The following is a 20,894-nucleotide window of genomic DNA, read 5'->3' on the forward strand; positions in this document are numbered from 1 at the left end:
ACCTGTTTCATAAAGAGCATTTATTTCTGCCCATCAGCAGGTGAAGTTTGTGTTGCTGTTTTCTGGATGCTTCTAATCTCCACCCCACCAGTTTATTTTCCTGTTATCTTTCCTCAGAGAGCCTTTTCATAAGTTGCTAGCCCAAGGCCTTATCAAGGGGCAGACATTCCGCCTGCCATCTGGACAGTATCTGCAAAGAAACGAAGTAGATCTCACAGGTAAGAGGACCACTTTGGAATGGCCCATTGGTCCCAACCAAGTACACAGGTACTCAGAGAACCAAGGCCAGGCCCAAGAGCAATCAAAGAACCAGGCTTACGCCTCAAGGCCGAGCCAGGTGGAGAATCCAGGAGAGGGACATGTTGGCCTTGTGATCTCTAAGCTTCAGCTTGCCCTGACCCCAACCCGTTCAAGTGTCAGTTCAGCTTCTGGTGGTGTTTTCATTTGTATGTAACATCACCTCAGGGCATCACTTTCTGTCGCAACTCATGTTCAACAACTCATCACAGGGACAGAGGCCTCAAACCAAGAGACACTGTCCCAAGACTGGGGTACTCCCAGTGTTTCCCCCACCCCACATGGCCTGGAAACACGCTGCTTACTCTTGCACAGCCCCTGCCCCCGGCAGCCCCTTTAGCACTTTCCTAGCTGAATACCTCTCCCCAATTCCCCTGGACTTCCCTCTTCTCCCAGTCCCCCTCATGCCTTTCCCTCTTGGCTCTGTGCTTTCACCCTACCTTATGATATTTCTTCCTGCCAGATCCTCAAGTGGCATGATGAGGGCATATTATGTGCCCACAGCACACAAATGAAATAAATGACATGTTTGAAAATAGGGGCGGTAGATAGAGACAGCCTCGCCAAACCCCCAGCACTCTGGCCATTACATTCAAAAAAGTCAGTGCATAATGGATGAGATTAGGTAAACCCAACAGCTCCTAGATGGTAGGCAGCCTCCCAAGCCAAACACTAGAGAGAGGCTTTAGGTAGAAGTGGTCTATGGAATTACCTACTTAAAGCAATAATACATCAGGGTTTGAAATGATTAGCATGGTCCATGGGAGAAAAAGATGCTGGAGAAGCAGAATTTGGCTTCTCCAGCACAGACCAGAGGGGAGAGGAGCTAAATCCAGGGGCACATGAATTTCAGTCATTAGTGAGGTACTCTTTGTGTTATGGGCAGGGCAGCCATGTATAACTGTGCAGTTTGTACACTGCACGAAGGCACCCAACCAAGGCATGAGCAGGACCTGAAATCCAGCCAGTTGCCAAACCACACAACTCAGGGCCACATCTGCCAAGAGAGGGCACCTTTTTCTAACTTCTCAACTTCTCTGCCCAGAAAGATGCCTTTTTCATAATTTGCACATGAGTGCTATAAAGGCCAGCTGCAGCCTGGGGGATAGGGCAGTGGAGAAGTAGGGGAGACAATGTTTCTGTGAGCTTCACCATAACATGGAGAAAACATCTTCCAGGACTTCGGTCTCCCTTTGCTCTGATGTCATGAGGCCAGGCAGTCTTCTGAACGTCTCCTCACTTCCCACGCAGACTTGTCCACTGGGTGGAAGTTCTTTGACTGAGCACAGGCAGGTTTCCATCACTTAATGAATGTACCTCTCGTGAAGTATGGAATTGGCTTTCAGGTATATACATCTGTCTCTTTGGGGGTTGGTTGCTGTTAGAATCAGAGGTTATTTGTCTGGAAGGAACAGAAATCCACCCAAAGTCAGGTTTATCACAATGATAATAGGGGCATCACCCAGACCCAGTTGCAGGAAATACAGTGAGTAGGAACTTCCCAGGCTACTCCTTTCTCCTTCTCTCTTTCTCAAGCCTCTACTTCCTCATCCCACTTCTCTCTGCTCTTCTGCTCTGCTCTCCTTCCTCTGCTGGTTGGATTCTGCTCTTCCCTGATTTCAGTTTACAAAGTGACCTTGGGTGGCCGTAAGGCCAAGTCTTGCCACATCTCCTCTGGACCTTATGGTTCTGGTGTTCAACAGCATCGAAACAGTTATTCTGTTGCTTTACCTCCAATTCTTGAGAAAGGAGCTTGGTGTTGTCAGATGCCCTCTAGTGGTCCCTTCCACTGTGGCTTGGCAAGGTCACCCCGTTTAAGGATGGCCCTTTTTAAAACCCCTTCTATCTAAGGGGGGGACACTTTCAAAGAACAAGATGCAGGCAGCTCGCACCACAGTTGGGACCACCACCTATAGCATGAGCCCAGTCAATTATCTCCATGAGCCCTGATGGTACAAAATCGTGTTTGGTGACTGCAACGTGTCCTCGAGGTGAAGTGACCTCTCAGGTTGCTTTTGCTGCTCTGAGACCCTGATTGGTCAGCTGCCAACTTCCATAGGGCATCCTGAAACCCTTAAAAAAGAAGCAATGTGTGCAAGTCTTTCTTACTCATTTTTACTTTTCCTTTTTGTTTATAAACAATTTACTTATAAGGGGTAAAATTGTTTGGTGGTTAATGAAAGCTGGCACAGGCCATTATAACTGCATTGTTTATTCATGAAAGGAAGGTTTGTAGGATGGAGGTGGGCCTCATTTATTTAAAAAATTAAGCAAAACATGTTTTATAATATAATAAAGAGGGAGGAAAAAGAGGCACATTAAGTGAATTACTGAGTCTTCAAATGGACATTTTTAATTGCTCACCAAATATTTTCTTATTGAATGTATTTTTATAAAGCCAAATTCAGGATCACACATACCTTACCTGTATATTATTTTTGTGTCTAGGTCCTGTTCCCATACATGCAAAAACGAAAGAGAAGTTAGAGGTGACGTGGGAGAAGATGAGTAAGTCCAAACACAATGGGGTAGACCCTGAGAAAGTTGTAGAGCAGTATGGGATCGACACAATTCGGCTCTACATCCTTTTTGCCGCCCCTCCTGAGAAGGATATCTTGTGGGATGTGAAGAGTAAGTCACCTTCCTGCTTCCTGGCTGCTTCCTTTATGATCTACTTCAGACTCAAAGGAATGGGGGGAAGGAAATGTCTTTGTCAAAGACTGGTTCTAGAGAATTCTAGGAATCAGTTCCATGAAGCAAGTAACAATTCATCCAGCATCCTGTATCGTTCTTAGACTGGTGTTCACATACATTAGTGAGCCTCAGAATCACCTGAGGAACTTGTTGCAAATGCAGATTCCCAATCCTCACCCCGGGCCTGCTGATTCAATCCCAGGAAGCAGCTCCAGGAATCTATCTTTTAACAAGCTCTGTGGTGATGCCGATGCAAGTTGTACAAGGACCGCACTTGGGGAATTATTTCCATGGAGAGTCGGGCTTCCATGCTATTCCTAGACCTGCTATGATCCAAAGAGACCGGTCCCCTCTTGTTCTACCTGGAAAGGTTTATTTCTAGAACAGTTTCATCCTCCCTCACCAATCCAGAAAACCCCTGATGAGACTCTCCTGATGTTACCTGAGCCCTTTTAAACTTCCCACAGCAGCCTCCAGAGCCCTCTCAGAGGAGAGTTGACTCTTCAAAGTTGTTTAGATCTAAAATGATGGGAGGTAAAGTAATCTTGGGAATCTGGATATCCTAGCGTAAACTGAGAAACAATCACTCATTTTTCCTTCACGTTATCTGCCCCAAGTGTTGTTATGGGGAGAGAATCAGATGCCCCGGATCTTGAAATTTGTGTGAATTATGTACATTATTTGAGGAATCAGCATTTATCTTGACATACCATTTCTAGTGAGAAGTGTCATCTGGAGCAGTGACTCATAGATGCCAGTTTAGAACAAGCTGCATTAGAATCACTGGGTGGGGGGTGGGGGGGGCTCGGGGGTGGGAGGACTTGTTAAAGTACAGGTGCAGGTGCAGGTTCTGGCAGGCAAGTTCTAGGAGTCTGTTCCTAACAAGCCTCCCAGAGGGTCCTGTTATGCATCCAGGCTTGAGAATACCTAGTCCAGTTGCCAAAGAGTAAGAGGACCTGGACTGGCCCTAACTTGGTTAGCTGCGGGACCCAAGGCCAGGGGGTACAGCTGTTCAACTTCCCCAGAAGATCAGATTACCACCTGGATTTGATGGACATGCTTAAAATATGCAATGCTCCCCTATCCGACAAGGACAGGGATTTGTTAAAGCACTTCATCCACACTGTTTATCAGTGCAGCACCAAGCATGGTCCACGGAGCACTCACTGCCTCTGTGTGTCACCCATCCATGTGAGATAAGAGACCTGCACCACAGTGTAAATCAACCGTGTCTCCAAGCACGCTGTCAGTCCTGTGGATGTTTTTGTCACGGCAAGCTTTCTTATGAAGGAGGCAGTGTGCTGAAAGGCATCCTGGCCAAGCTTCAGATCTCACTATCAGCCAGTGACAGTTGGTGGGCAGCACTTTGAGTAGTCCTGCCGTCCAGGGCTCACAGACTGTGATGACGTCAATCCTGGCCTGTCATCCCAGTCATTGGAAACTAGGGAGGACCCTCATCTTGTTCTGCCCTCAGATGGGGCACAGTGAAGCGTCTTATCAATTCACAGGTGCTTCCTCGGCCAACCCAATCAATCATTCTCTTTCTCTTTCTCATTCACCGACACTAAACTCAGCCGACGCTCTACCTGGGGTGCTGAGATGGCAGCAACGTCTGTGGTCCTTGGCGACCCGGTTTATTGAGGCCAGGACTTCTGGGAAGGTTCCCAGTCCTCAGCTGCTGAGTAGCAAGGAGAAAGCCGTGGCGAGAAAGCTGTGGGAGTACAAGAACTCAGTCATCTCTCAGGTCAGGAACCCTCCAGCGGACCCTGGTTGAGTCTGTAACTGAGCTTTGTTTGGGTGCCCTTGCTTTGTGGTCTGTGTGGCTCTCCCTATCTTGAGGTGGGCCCCGGGGGTCTATTCCTTCCTTATTATTGTGGTGGCCCTGCTTGCCTTGGTTAATTGATACTCACCATTTTAGATGTTCCACGAGGGTAGAGAAGTAGTGCGAAACTTTCTAATGGAAAGAGGGACTCACAGGAAATGGCTCCCTCTAATGATGTCTCACATTTGTCCATCCTGTGTCCCGAGAAGCTGCCCACTTAATAAGTTTCCATACGTAACAATGGGTTCTCTTAGCTGATTACACGCTACATATGCTGTAGTAACAGAAGCAGAAAATTAGAGTCAAAAGGCACATTAAGAGACCGTCTTCTTTATCCTCCTCACTTTATAGATGGGGACAGAGATAAGGCCCAGAGAAGTTAAATGTCATGTCCAAAGTCACACAGCTAGTCAGGAACAGAGCGAAGACTAGAATCCAAGCTCCCTGATACCCAGCATAGCAGGGCTTCTCCCATGCTGTCACTTTATAAGTTATTGTAGGGTTAATTTTTGTAAATAATTTGTTCATATTAGCTCCTTAGAGAATAGTATGTTATTGTCTAAATCATTTTAAAACATTCTTTATTGATAAAGAATTCATCTAAATTTTTTATCTACAAGTCTGTTATACTACAATGACATTCCCCCTTTTTAAGAACTTTGTGTAAAATGTCATGTCTTTGAAAGAAGGCATTTTGAAAATCTGAAGTTGTTTGTTAATGGTACCTGGTATCCCAAATTCTCTTTAGGTTTTTTTTTTGTTGTTTTTTTTTAAGATGTGCTAATTCAGACTGTAAGTTCAGCCAGGGTCACTTACCTGGGACTCTGACAACTGATGCATTGAAGGAGCAGGTTTCTTCCTCTCCTGTTTGTATAACCTGGAGTGGCCTGGGGTCAGATGGTTCTCATTTGGTGACACTTCTTCAGCTGTGTGTCAATTCTCTGTGTTGTACCACAGAGAAACAGAACCTACAAAACTGAAGTTAGTGATGCCTGAGTGATTGTTTTCATACTGCATATTTTCTCCCTGAATTTGGCAGATTCTTCTCTTCTGTCAGATAATAGAATTGGGTTATTTCAACAAGTTGGAAACTCTTGACATCATGAAGGCTTGTTATTTTTGTATATTCTTGCCCATGGTCAGAACTAAAAAGTAAACAGGAAAATTCTGGCAAATTGTATTCATGTTCTTGTTTTGACTCTGCATTTCAAAATGTAAAACTAACTGTATCCCACATATTAACAACCAGTATTGTGACTTAAAGGCACATAATTGAGGGGAAGGACATCCTTTACCCCATCTCCTGCTTACTCTTGTTTTGATGTTTCATCATCAATGAGCTCTGCATCCTATTCAGGTAATTAGCATCGTTTCCTTGCAGCGTTGACTGCAGGAGCCAACACTGTCCAGATATAGGGGAAGAGGGACAGGAATAGTGGGAACATTGACCTTGAGTTAAAAATCTTTGTGCCCGTGAGCCTTACAGTGATTATTTGAGATAGCAAATACATTTACAAATATCTTTGATTTCATTTACTTAATTTCAGTTTTTTTGTTGTTTTTTTTTTTTTTTTTTTTTGATCATACAGTTGTTTGTAGGAAGTTTAAAGGGATCTGGAAGAAAATGAATCATTCTGTTTTTACCAATAGGTGACAGCCCATTTCACAGAAGACTTCTCCCTGAATGCGGTGATTTCTCAGTTGATGGGATTCAGCGGTGCCCTCTCGGTAGGTGGCCTGTCTGTTCTCATTCTCTGGCAGCAGAAGATGGAGGGCAGCTTCCAGCCAGGTGGAGAGATGGGCTGCTGAATCCCAGGTTGGGGACAGAGAGCAGCTGCACACAGCGTCACCTCCCCACCGTGGCTCTGTCATCTTAAAAAAGCATTTTCTCCATAGTTGCAGCCTTGTTTTACTGTTGGAAGATTCTTAACTATTGTCTGGTACAAACCTTATACCCCTTGAATTTGGCCAGGGAAGTTAAATTACATGTCCAGTTGGTTAGGGACAAAACCGGGAGCAACTTGGGTCCCTTTCCTCCAGCCATGGTCTTTTCTTCATGTCCCCACCTCCTGATTTCCTCAATGAGTTGTGATACCTCCCTGGCATCACTGACATTTGATACATATTTAAACTAGACGGTCCAGATTTGTTCTCACTGAAAACAAAAATCAGCTTTTTCAGTACCAGCATCGTCTTGCTATGTATGACTATGATTTTTCTTGCCAAGGGAAGGAATTTCAACAAATGTTACCTCAAACAAGTGGTTAGTTGTTTGGACAACAGCAAACACAAAATGCACATTAAAACTATTAACAAATGCTGTTTAAAATGAAGGCCTCTCCATGCTTTGAAAAACAGTGGAAGAAATTTACAAAAAAAAGGCGTACATAAAACTTGACATTTTCAGTGTTTGAAAACATACCATATTAAAAGATTGATTTAAAACTGGGGGAAAAAACATTTATAGCAAATATGTTAGGCAAGTGGTTAATATCCTTAATATATAAAGAGCTCTTATGTATTAATATGAAAATACCTAACCAAAAAATGGACAAGGGATGTGAAAATATAGTAATTCACAGAAAATGAAATAGAAATGGCCAATAAGTTTGTGGAGAAAAATAAAATCAACCTCACTAATGATCATGAACTGTGAATTAATCCAAGTTGTTAACACAACCATCCTCCGTGCTGTTGCGTAGACAGTGAGACAGGCTCTCATACACCTGTGATGGTGTGTAGTTGATGTAACCTCTCTAAGAAGCACTCTGGCCCTAGAGTCAGTACCCCTTCATTGCTTAAAGCCTTTTTCCCAGGGTTGTCCATTGCAGATCATTTATAATTGTAGAGATTTGGTTGGGAGAAGTCTCCTCCGATGGAGGCATGGTGAAATGATTTACATTATATCAAGAAGGAAGTATGCTAGCATTAACATCCTGTCTTCCAAGAATACTTAATATCAGAAAATGTTTGTGATAATAATGTTAAGTGAAAAAAACCTGATACAAAAGTGTACATGGGATAGAGATCTCAATTTTGAATTTATGTTATGGTATGTGTGTGAGCATATACACATATTTTTGCATTTTTTTGGAGACTGGGATAATATACACTGCTTTTTCTTCTTGGTCATACAGTTGTGTTTTTGTATTTCCCAAATTTTCAGTGCTGAATGTGTATCATTTTTTTAATCAGGATTAAAAAGGCAAATATTATTAAAAAAATGAGATTCCTTTTTCTTGGCCCCATTTAGGCTGCTAGTGCTATCCATAGCCCTTCTGGTAGATTCTCTCTGCACCTTTTCATGAAGTTATATTCAAGTCTCTGAGGCAGCTTTACAAACATCATGTATACACTCATGAAAAAACAAGATCATGTATAATATTTTTGGCCTCTCTTTCTGTCCCAAGCAAATATACCACTGGGGCCCCTACTTTTAATTTTAACAAACATATAAGCTTAAACCAAAATTGTTTCCGTCACAGCATGTTATTAGCATGTACTGAGTGCCATGACTGTGTTAGGCGAGTTTTTCTCATGATTTTCTCAGGTGCTCTGAGAACTTCTGGTTGCACAATATCCTTTTATCCACACTCTTCCTTCAGCCCGTCTCCCTTCCTGGCCAATCTTTGCACACTCCAGCTCACACCCAGCCGTGGAATCCCATGACATCCTTGATTCATTTTTCTATATCCACCCAATGGGCTGAAGCTCCTTGAGGGCAGAGACTGTGCCTTTTGGACTATTATCCCTAAAGGCTGGCATATGGTAGATACTGTGTAAATTGAATAGGTGTGACTGGTGAACTGATTAGCCACCCCTCAGGAAGAAGCCCTGTGCTTATGGAAACTGGCAGATCTGCTTAAGAAAAAGCCATCTGGAGATCCCTGAGAGGGTGGGGGGACACCCCTGCCCCGGGGGTTCCATGTTGTAAAACCTTTGATCAAGTCTCTGCACATTTCTCACTGGGCAGCAGCACATAGAAACCCAGTGGAGTGGGTTAAGAGTTTAATTCTGAATTAAGACTGACATGGATTCCAATCCTAGCTCCCTCATGGGCTAACCGCATGCCATGGACAAATTACCGTCCCTCTGTGATCCTTAGCTTCTTCATCTGTCAAATGGGGTAAGAATACCTCCTTCCAAAGGGAGTGGTGAGAAGGAAATGTATTAGCATCAGACTGAGGGCATAGTCGATACTCAGTTAATAGCAATAGATCTGTGGTTGCTGCTGCTGTAGCTATTTTTAATACTTTGGGGCACATTTTCTGTCCAGAGCAAAATTGGCTGGTAAAGGTTTCTTCCTACCTGCTTGTGTTTCTGGACTTAAGATACTTTAATGGCCTTTCTTACCCATGCTTATTTTTTACACCTCAGCATTCTTACATGGTGGTGTTTTTTTTCCCTCTTTTTCAGCAAGCTTCTGAGCGAGTTGTGCTCCACAGCCCCGAGTTTGAGGATGCTCTGTGTGCCCTGATGGTGATGGCTGCACCGATGGCCCCTCACATAACCTCAGAGCTCTGGGCAGGTATGGGGGGGAGTCCTTGTCTAACCACTTACTAGGAATCAGGGTGTGGCCAAGCCTCGTTTTGAACATGATTCGGTGCTCAGATGTCCTCAGTCCTAGGGTCCAGTGCCTTTAGTCCTGAGCTCTCTGCCCAGGGACCTCTCTGTCTTGTACTCCGAATAGTGGCCCTGCTTCAGCCTGGTCACCGCAGCTGAAGGGAAAGACACGTCACCTTTGGAAAAATGTGCCCAGACCAACGTGAATATCGGTATTGCTACAGAACATTGCTTTTCATAACCCAGCCTCCCTCAATCCCATATTATAGCCCCATATTATCCATTAAAGATGGAAAATTCGTGTTTAGTGCTATTTTACAGATGGAGAAAGAGCACCTGGAATTAGATTGCAGATCCAAAGTTTACCCATTGAGACTGTAATTCAGACCCATCCCCCAAATCCGTTATTCCAAAACTACAGGCTGAAGCAAGGCTGACTGCCTGAGGCTCTCGTGTATTCAGTACAGATGCCTCTACCCCAGTCCCTAGAGATCTTGATTCTGGAGCTCTGGAGAGTGGGTGAAGAATCAGTGTTTTCAACCAGCTGCCGGGTGATTCTGATGCACAGGCAGATAAGGGAGCACTCCCCCATGGGAAAGCCTGACTTTCAGATGAAAGCCTAAGGCAGAACTTTGCTGAACCAGCATGGAAAGAACTCCAGACTTTTTCTTTCATAGAACAGCCTCTTCAGAATATTTTACAGGTTCTACGGCTAATTTCCAATGGCCATCAATAGAAACAGTCCATCTGCAGAGCATTTGATTTGGCAATTTCATTTACATAAAAGATCTCTCCTAATTAAATTTACTGATGAGGTGTCACAGAGAAGAAATGCACGTTGACTAGTGAGGGCCTAAGAGTTGCAGTGTAAGGTTAAGTGGTGACAAGAATTTCAGGATTGTTCAAAATTCCTAAATAAAACCACATGAGTAGTTTTATGACTACAAGGGACATGGGTAGAAAATGTGGTAGAATTTATGGTTGACAGAGTGGTACCCGTATCTATCGTTTATGTCCTTCAATTATTAAAGATAGTTTCCTTGTTGATTTAAGGGAATCATTGGAAATTGGGCACTACATTCTCCCTCAGAGTTCCTTCGTAATTCCTCAGGAGGAGGAGAAAGCATTAGTTTTTTTTTCTTTTAAGCTAAGATGGGACAGTCCTTTTCCAATGTCCTTCCCCCTTTTTTACACTCTCAGCAGGTGTCTGTCAAAAGAAAAGTGTTTTTCTTCCCTTGAGGAAGAGGAGGACCTATTTAATTACTTTCACTTTAAAGCCATGAGCTTACTTACATATCTTTTTGGTGTCTAAAACCGCTTCAAAATATTTAACCAAATGCTGAAGTTCATGCAATGGGGAGATTTGCCAGCCAATTTTTCATTTACATACCACAGCTACAATTATTGGCTTTAAACATCAACCAAAAATAAGTGGAAAGGGCATTGGAAATGTTAACATCGAGTGCTGATCCTGAATATCATCTAAAGGTGTTGATGGGCCTTTCTCTGAAGTCTCCTATGGATTCATTCATGCATGCATGCATTATTGAACCAAAGTCTAGTTTGTTTTAGCAGGGAAGACCTTTTCTATAGTTCCCAAAAGATCCTGCCCTGCTTGGTGTGCTTTAAAGTAATCCTGGTTGAGCAAAAATGTATTTCATTATTTTTTGAGTCATTTTCTGGATCTTTCCAATTTGCCTTTTCTAACCAAACTTTGCATCTCCTGACCCCACCCAAAGGTGGTTAGCAGAGGTTAAGAGGCCAAGGTTATATGTATCCAAAACCAGTCTGAGTTCTTTAATGAATTTCTCTCTTTCTATTCGGGGACTTGGGAAGTCCTTAACAATAGCACAGAGATCTGAACATGGCCGGGGCTTAAAATGTACATAGCAGTCAGTGTCAGGATCCCACTTCCAGAGAAGTTGCAGTTTTAAGTGATAATGAGGTGGTGTGACCAATTTAGAAGGAGAAGGTGGGAAATATAAGGACTCTGTGAGGGTTGAACAAGATTCGGAGAGTGAAGGCAGAGGAGGTAAGGAAAGATAGAACTGGAATAGATTTTTGGTAGATCTACAAGGCAGACAGTTTTTTTAATTTCTTACATTTTCGCATTACCTTTAACTAAAGAAACTTTTAGGGAGGCAATTTTGGAATCCAATTTGTTTTTGGAAGCGTCTCATACCCATTAAAGCAGGGCATTCCACAGTCAGAATTTTGTTTCCTGTTTGTTCTAGGCAACTCTCAAATTAACAATTTGTGCATGTCAGAAGTTCCCTAAAATTTTCTGTAACTCCAAATTATCTTTGATGAAATTGTACCAGTTAGGAAGTTATGCACAGGAGTTAACATGACAGTGAGGAGACCTAAAGAAAACAGCTGTCCCTCCTGGAAGGGGCACAGTTTTAAACTGAGAAGACTCCATGAGAACTGGCACGTGTCCATGGGTTGGTGCTTGTGTAAGTTCTTATCTCCAGAGCCTGGTCAAAGGCCATTCCTCACCAATTAGGGGCTGGGCAAAACCTCCTCATTCTGGGCGGACGAACCCAAAATAAAAGCAGTTCTTTGGAACACAAAAACGAGACTAAGAAGTCCTTAGAAGGCTTTGAAATGGTGACTCAGGACAAAGTTTGTCCAGAGACTCCAGGCTGAGAAGAAACCTGGAGCCTCAGCTCCCAGGGCTGTGTGAGGACAGAATGATAGAGGTCTATGCCCATCTGCTCCTGACAAACTTTTCGTCTTATAGGCAAGACACTGGACAAGTAGACAGACAGACAAGATGGATGTTAGATGCTAGAAAACAATTTCACCAAAGATAAATATGAATGTTATCAGAAACCAAAAATCCCAAAGGGACCTTATTCCTAGAAAAACAAAATAAATGCAACACCAAGGGTCTTCATCAAAATACAGGAGTTCAATTCAGAGTGAACTGAGATCCTGGTCAAAGGCAGGTAGAGACACAAGGGGTCTCAGATGTGTGCACTGTTATTGAGTCAAGGGTCCCAGTCTAAAGCAGTGAGGGTCTCAGCTGAGTCCTGGTGAACCTCCAATCCTACCAGTGCCCTCCAGCCAGAGACCACCAGAATACACCTATAGTTGACAAGTTGGTTTTACTCTTTGTTGCAATGGAACCATGGAGCTTCTCAGTAAGAGGGTGTTAGAAAGGACATTACAGGATTTAGGCTTTGGTCAGGTAGTTTTGGGGAGAGTCTAAGGAAGTGGGGGGTTGATCTAGATTGGATGCTGTCAGAAAGTGGGAACAATTTTATGATTGGGTATCTCAATAAATCTTATCTATAGGGAGGGCACCCCAGAACCCAGGATAAAGCTCTTAATTGGTAAAGAAGTAACAGTCACTGATGTTTGCCAAGAGAGGGAGATGTTTGGTATTTTGTGGGTGGCACAGTGATCTTGTCTTCGTCTGTGTGTAAACAAAATTATGAAGTGGGCTCGTATTGTCTTGTGATCCCAGTATGGACCTTGTTTGATGTTGATATTCTGTGAAAGCATTTATCTCCACAGGAGAATTACATGGCCTGGCTATGAGTATCAAGTACAGGTTTCCTATACCAAGACCTAGCTGTAATTGTCAGACTAGCCCCCAGATGTCAGGAGCTGCTTTTGTTTTTTATTTTTGTTCTGTTTTTTCTGATTTCTCACATATGAGCACAGAGGATAAAATAAAGATCCCCTTACCCTTAACTCCTAGAGATAAACAACCAAATGTCAACATCTTGGTACAGATTGATGATTATAATTACTTACCTATCTAGTTGTTTTTTGTTTTGTTGTGTTGTGTTTTAGTTATCATGTCTCTTTTTTAAGGTAAAATTTACATACCATAAAATTCATCCATTTTAAGTAAATGATTTAAATAAATTTACACAGTTGTGCAATCGTCACCATGATCAGTTTTAGAACATTCCTGTTACCCCAAAAGATTCCCCAGGATGTTTGCACTCATTCCTGCCCCTGCTCCCAGCCCCTGGCACCACTGATCTGCTTTCTGTCTCCATGGTTTTGCCTCTTCCAGAAACGTTAGATAAATGGAATCAGACAAGGTGCACGCCTTTCTATCTGGCTGATTTCACTGAGTATAGTGTTTTTGATTCTTCCATGTTGTGGTGTGTCCCAATAGTTCATTTCCTTTATTGCTCATCTAGTTGTTTTTATTATTATTCTAGAGGTCACCTGATTTGCTCACTTAAATATTCCATGAATATTATTGGGTCATTAAATATTCTTCAGTGACACCATTTTTAACGATTATGGCATTTCAATGTTCGGATTTACCCATTCCTCTATTGTTGGGAGTTTCGACTGTTTACATTTGTACATTATCCATTATTTTTTTCAAAAGCTGACTTGCTAATATTTTGTTCACATTCAAAATTACCTCATTAAAATATGTATTTAAGTGTATGTATAAATACATATCTAAGCTTGGTCTGAAGACATACAAATTATTAAGGCTTTTCAGACACATACCCAAATCAAGTTCCAGAAATTCCCTGGCTCATTTGCAAATATTCTTAAGCAGACAGGAACATCTAACATGATATCAGGTGTTGGGTGTGAACTTTTCAATCCTTTTGTGATAAACTCACCCTGCCTCCTTGCACCTTTGTGGCCGTGAGGATGGATGTCAGGGGACACACATACCTTCTGAGCCCAGAGCAGGTACGGAAAGAAGTCTTAGAGTCCCCCAAGTCCCAGGGCCCTTTCATCAGGTGTTTCCTATGTGGGCGGATTTAGACACTCAGATCAGCATGTGCAGCAACAGTTTTCTTGTTGTTTTATTTAAAAAAAAAAAAAATTATTGTGGTAACATATACAACGTAAGATTTCTCATTTTAACCATTTTCAAGTATACAATTCAGTGGTGTAAATTACATTCACCATGTTGTGCTACCATCACCACCATCCATGACCAAACTTTTCCATTACCCCAAACAGAAACTCTGTACTCATTAAGCATTAACTCCCATTCCCTACCCCCACCCCCGTACTCTGTAATCTTCTTTCAGTCATTGTGAATTTGCATATTCTGGTTATTTCCTATCAGTGACAGCATACAACATTTGTCTTTTTGTGCCTGGCCTATTTCACTCAACATGATGTCTTCAAGGTCATCATCATTCCTTTACAGCTGAAATAGTATTCCATTGTATATATATACCACATTTATTTATCCATTCATATGTTGTTGGACACTTGGGTTGCTTCCACATTTTGGCTGTTGTGAATAATAATGCCCTGATGAACATCAGTTTGCAAATATCTGTTTCAGTCCCTGCTTTCAATTCTTTTTGGCTAAGCAACAGTTTGACCATTGTTGCTTCACATAGAGCTTGGTTGGTATCCCAGGGTTAGCAAAAATTCAACCCTATTTTCGATTTAATAATAAGCTATAAACGTAAACATGTTTAACAGTTGCATTAATTGTCCACATGCACCATGACTTTGTGACGATTCTACTAATGTATCTAACATTTCACTTTCAAAAACAATCCTGCTATAGATATCTCTGTCCATAAATCTTTATTTCCACTTAAAATTATTTTCATGGAATGGAAAAGATATGGATATATTTAAGAAGCTTGATATAGATGTTGCCAAATTATTTTCCCAAAAAAGTTATCCCTGTTTCCACTCTAGTGCCTGTTTTGGAACTCTATGTTCTGTTTCCCTGATTTAATTATTGCATTTTTGACAACAATTTTAACATCTATTAGGGCTAGCCTCCTTTCCTTTCTTTTCCATAATTATTTTAGTTTTTGTCACCTGTTTATTCTTCTCAGTGATATAATTTTATGAAATTCTCCCAAAATCTCCTAGAGATTTTATAGAAATTTGGTTAAAACTAGAATTAATTTGAGAAAGTTTCACATCTTTATCATGTCTGGGGTTTCATGAAAGAAAATGGCTTGTCTCCTCCCTTTATTCAAGTCTCCCATTATGCTCTCAAGTCAAAGTTTGTAGTGTTTTCTTCATGTAGGTCCTGTACATTTCTTAAATTATCCTCAAGTATTTTATTTTGTTTTACTTCATTTTTTTTTTACCTTTTGTTCTTGTGTCTGGAAACTTTTTCTGTTATATTTTCTCATTGGTAATGGCTGACATGTAATAAAAATATATATCAATATTTGTGTACTTATTCTCTCCCCAAGTTCTCTATCCATCTCTCTTACTTTTTTTTTTTTTTTTTTTAATGAGTTAAGTCCTCTTGGATTTTCTAGGATTCTATGAGCAGCAAATAATGATTACGTTTCTCCTTCTTTCTATGCCCTGGTGTCTGTTTTCTTTGTTATGCTGCTTAGAAAACCCTATGCAGTTTTAAAGATCAGTGGCAACAGGCAACCTTGTCTTGGTCCAAATTTAAATGAAACTAGCTCTTCCCTGTGGGTTTGATGTGGGCTGTTGGCTTAGGATAGATGTTCCCTGTCATGCTAAGGAAGCAGACTTCTATCCTTGTTTACCAGAACTCATATTAGGAATGGGAGTTAAATGTTACTTAAGGTCCATTGCTCAGTTGTTGAGGTGATATGGCATCTGCTTTTGATTTTTCCCTTTGCGCTTTTAATATGATTTATGCCCAGTAATTGATTGCCTAATATTAAGCTATGCTGGGATAAATTCATCTTGATCATTGTGCGGTAGATTTTTAATATACTGTTAAATTCTATTTGAAAATAAGAAGTTACATTTGTTAGTGTTTTATTTAGAATTTCACAATTTTCTTAAGTGAGGCTAGTTCTTTCTCAGCATGCATTGTCAGATTTGGAAATCAGGGTGTTGCTGACTTCATGAAGTGAATTGGGTTGCTTCTATCTTTTGTTGTGCTTTAGAACTGACAGTAAAGGACAGGACTTGCACCTATTCCTTGCTGATCAGACCCAATGCCCTTAAGGGAGAGTGGTGTTTTAGGCTGCCAGGCTAGGCTGCAGCCATATTATATTATGTTATGCAGCTTTTCATTATCTCCTTAGGCAGGAAGCGATGGCTCTTTCATTTAGTGTTGGTGATCACATTAAGTCTTTTAAATAGCGCACTGTTAATTCTTTCTTAGTCTTCCTGTGCTGTAGAACAATACTAATCTAATTTGTAATTAACTCATTCTCATCCTATAATATATACATCTCTCCCTTTTGTCTTCCATTTTTGCCCCACATTATCTGTCTGCCTCCTTCATTTCAGTTCCCTCAGGAGGGACTGATATAAGTGGTATTTTCAGAAACTCCTCCATGGCCCTCCCAGTCTCAGCATCTGGAAGACAGGGCAGAAAGGGTCTGCTTTCTCCATGATAATTCAGAAATTTTCATTTCCCAGAGTTCCCCAGGGAAGCAGATTTTGATGGCAGAGATTCTCCCTGGAGAGCAGCAGAATTTAAATCTGACTTCTAGGAAAGACTTGAAATCCTATTGGCAAAATGGCCACTATTGCCTTGGATAGAAAGGAAACATTTCGGAGAGGCCCACAGTTCTTGGAGCCTGACAGTCCTCTATCAGTCACTCAGTGGATAAAAGGAGACCTTCCCTAAGAAAAGGAAGCAATGTCTTGGCAGTTTGTAGGCTTTAGCAGGATGAGGAAATCTTTTTTCCTTCCTGAAGCCTCCGATCTGAGAAGCAAAACTTTGTTTTCATTTCCTTGGAATTGCCAAGGCTAGATGAGCATGATGGAGATCAGACGCCACTGAGTCCCCACAGCCTCTCTTTTGGCATGTGCGAGGGCAAGAGATAGGAAAATGGGGGGTGGAAGCAGGTCTGAAGACGATCACCAGGAGGGGACTGCCCTCTGCAGAAGCCGTGACCACCCCAGCTCTCAGTGTGGGAGAGGAGGTTTGTTTTGGTTATTTCTTGGGAGGGTCAGGGACAACAGCTCTCCCAGAGGAGGGGAAGGAAAGGGGTGGGCCGTGGGGAGCAGCCAGCCCTGCATGGTGGCCTTACGTGCCAGGGCCTTGCCACTTCCCATCCTGAGTTCAGACTTTCTCCGCGTGCTTCCCAAAGGCCAACCCTGGATCTGGCGTGTGTCTCCTTGGTAGCGTCACATAAAGATATCATTGTATTTGCCTTGCAAATGTGAAATATTTTTATTTCCTTAAAAAGAGCAGAGAGGCAAAATACTACCAGAGTCCAAAATACTGCTGAACAGGATGGCCCCACTCCCATTTATATGGAAATGCTGGCAGGGTTCCAGGCCACTATAAATAAGCATCCGGATTGCTCCAGGAAGGCTGGGCTTCCTCATTTTTTTTTTTTTTTTTAAGTGGAATTTATAACAGCTTCTGGCTAGAACATTTGTGTCCAAGGTCCTTTCATCTCCCAGGCATCCTGTACAACTGCCATACGGAGGTTTTGGAATTCTTCCCACTGCAGCTGGGTCACCAGACAAGCCAGCGGACCAGCCTGCTAAATTAAAGAAATGATTATCTCCCTTCTATGACCTCTGTCTTACATTTAGATATGAGTTTTAATAGGATTCCTCCTAAGAAGAGCAGGAAGCTCCTTGTTGCTTCTGTCAAAGCCCAAGGGCACAGGGGCCCACTGGACACTGGGAATTCAGCTTTTACCCCACTCACTTCTCAGACCTTGATGAGCCTTTACTTCCCTCAGATTATTTGACAGCACGAAGTTATAACAAGAGTACCAGGTAGTAAGACAAATTATAAAGATACAACAAATCTGTGATACTGGCACAAGAATCAAGACAGATGTCAACAGAATAGAATGGACCTGTGCTACTCAGAGTGGTCCATGAACTGTTAGAATCCAGGAAAAGATAAGTAGCTTGTGCTGGGATGTAATCAGCCGTGTTCCTAAGCACACTGTTGAGTTCAGCTGACTTGTTTTTTTTTTTTTTTTTTTTTTTTTTGATGGCAAGACTTTCTCAATGAAGGAAGCAGTGTGTTGGTTTACATTCTGACCCAAGTTCTCTATCTCATCACAGATGGGCATTTTGAGTAGCTCTGAAATGAAGAGTCCTGAAATAATCACTGCTGTTATATGTTTTGAAGGAAAAGTCACAAGGGAAAGAATGGTTTATTCAACAAAGTGGGTTTAGAAAGTCAACCATGTATTTCTTTTTAAAAAATATCTTTTCCCCTCATACACAAAATAGCAGATAGAGTTGAAAGCTAAATGGGGGTTGGGGGGTGGGAAGGGGGAGAAACCTTAAAAAGAAGCCAGAAGAGAAATCTTAAACTGATCTCAGAACATGGAAAAATTACTGTCTTTCAAAATTAAAAGTTAAAAAATGCTTTGTAGGTGACCATGATTTTCTTTATAATTTGGCCTTTTCCAAAATTTCTGCAAGGAGCATACATTACGTTAGTCTTCAGGAACATAAAACAAAAAGTTGCCATTCACAGCCCAGTATTCTTGAGACTGGCATTGGTGAAATTCATTCCCTCTACCCCAGACTCAGCCTCAGCACCCACCCTGAGCTGTGGGTCCATCTCTCAAATGCATCATCCTGGTTCAAGAGCTTATAACAAGTGGGGTGTGGAAGGGCCAGTCCTCCCCCGAGGGAAAAGCCGTTCACAGCAAGGGGGTGCACAGCGTCCGTACAGCATGCCTGCTCGTTCACTTGCCTTTCCCTGCCCAGGGTCTGCCTCTGGGAAAAGGAGGCAGTGGGGATGTGGCCACACTGGTGTCCAGGATCCCTGATGTGGGCAGTGTAGGGAGCAGGGCAGTGTCACATGGCTGCACCAGGCATCCCAGACGCCAGGCCTTAATGCATGCAGGGATCGGGACAAATCATTTTCCCAATTTGTTTGGTTTTATTTTGGACCACAAGCATGATTTGTACAGCCCCACTTGGGGCCAGTTTGTCTTTGCTCCTGGCAAAGCAGAAGAGAGTACAATTTTGTCTAAATCTCATGGTTGGCCATTTTCCTTCACTTAAACCATAGATAAAGGGTGATTGTCTGCCAGGGAGGGCCACCGGGATTGGCACTGGGGTGTGCACAGGACACCCTGTGCGCTTCTATCCCCAGCTACCTGCAGTGGGGTCAGCAGACTGAGTTTCCCAACGACCACAGCAAGCAATGATCTGAAAGTGGAGGTAAAACATGCATTGGCCAATCCAGCATTTACATCTGTACACTGTAGATTGGGTAGAAGGTGAACTCCACTCTCAGCTCGTAAATGGTTTCTTAACAAAGTTACAAAGAGAAAACATAATGTTTTCTTGTGTTCCCCTGACCAATTCTCTGAGTTGGATGTGTGTGGCAGGTTACACAAACAAGCTTTTTCCCCATTCTTTTATACAAACCTAGCCTGTAGAGGCCTTCATTTGTAGGACTTCTCTCCTCCATTTCCCTGATGCATGCATTTCCTACACATTTAGAGGCATCTCTTCTTCATGAGACTGACAGAGAATTTTAGATCAAAGCTTTCCCTACCAGGAAGCCAAAGCACTGAGCACTGCAGTTGTGCTTGCACACTTGCTTGAATGCTTAGCAGGGTGTGTCCTGGTCATTGCTGGTTTTGTTTTAGGAACTGTGGTGTGAAGCACTCTGGGAAACAGTGCTTGAGAATTTCATTCTTCACAGTTCCTCATGTTTGCCCCACCCTAAGCTGGAGAAAGCTCTTTCCAATTAGGTGGAGATCCTCCCAAGAGGAAGCTTAATGGGACAGTGGTTGAGATCCCACTGAGAAGGCAGAGAAAGAGCAGCCTACTGTTCATTGCATTTTGGCTCCCTAAAAGCCCTGGGTGGGAGGTATCCCAATCCATAGGCATTCATGGGCAAGGAAGGAAACGAATGCGGTTTGTTACTTTGGGATCCATTCTGCAGAGAGATGACCAAATAAAATCATCCACCTTGCTGTTATAAATGCACACTTTAGAGCAGCATGTCCTTCTTTTCAGAGCTCTGACTGTCACTTCAAATTAAAAAAAGCTACAGTTGATCTTCATTATTTGCAGATTCTGTGTTTGTTGCAAATTTGCCTACTGACCAGAATTTATTTGTAACCCCAGAAATTGATACTCATGGTGCTTTCACAGTCTTTTGTGAACATGCACAGGGTGGCAAAAAATTTAAGTCACCTGATGCACACATTCCCAGCTGGGGTCACAAGGTGATGGTCTGCCTTCTTGTTTCAGCTCATACTATAAACTTGCCCTTTTCGCAGTATAACAGTGCCATGTTTTTCGCAATTTTATGCCTTTTGTTGATGATTTTGCTATTTGAAATGACTCCCAAATCTAATGCTGAAGTGCTGTCTAGTGTTCCTAAGGGCAAGAAGGCTGTAATGTGCCTTATGGAGAAAATACATATATTAGATGAACTTTGTCCAGGCATGAGTTACAGTGCAGTTGTCTCTGAGTCCAGTGTTAATGAACCAACAATATATTTTAAATAAGAAACCTTTAAGCAAAAAAGCACATAAAACAAGGTCATATATCCGTTGGTTAAAAGTGTAGAGACCACAGGCTCACAGAAACCTAACCATATGTTTCCCCTGGGAGCAATGGTTTGGTCTTCTCTAGTTCAATGTTTGTGGCAACTTCATAG

The 20,894-nt window shown here is 42.3% G+C and overlaps 1 protein-coding gene across 1 annotated transcript in view; it reads left to right on the forward strand.

Moving 5' to 3' along the window:
* The window catches only part of LARS2 (leucyl-tRNA synthetase 2, mitochondrial), a 176,960-nt gene that overhangs the window by 144,830 nt on the left and 11,236 nt on the right, over positions 1–20,894 (forward strand). Inside the window, exons 15-19 of the mRNA XM_037848996.1 lie at positions 118–218; positions 2,746–2,928; positions 4,566–4,735; positions 6,464–6,541; positions 9,230–9,341. Of these exons, the coding sequence (XP_037704924.1) occupies positions 118–218; positions 2,746–2,928; positions 4,566–4,735; positions 6,464–6,541; positions 9,230–9,341 (644 nt within the window). The remainder of the gene's footprint in view (positions 1–117; positions 219–2,745; positions 2,929–4,565; positions 4,736–6,463; positions 6,542–9,229; positions 9,342–20,894) is intronic.

This window comes from Choloepus didactylus, chromosome 1 (genome assembly GCF_015220235.1).
Source record: "Choloepus didactylus isolate mChoDid1 chromosome 1, mChoDid1.pri, whole genome shotgun sequence".
In the NCBI taxonomy this organism is placed as follows: Eukaryota; Metazoa; Chordata; class Mammalia; order Pilosa; family Megalonychidae; genus Choloepus; species Choloepus didactylus.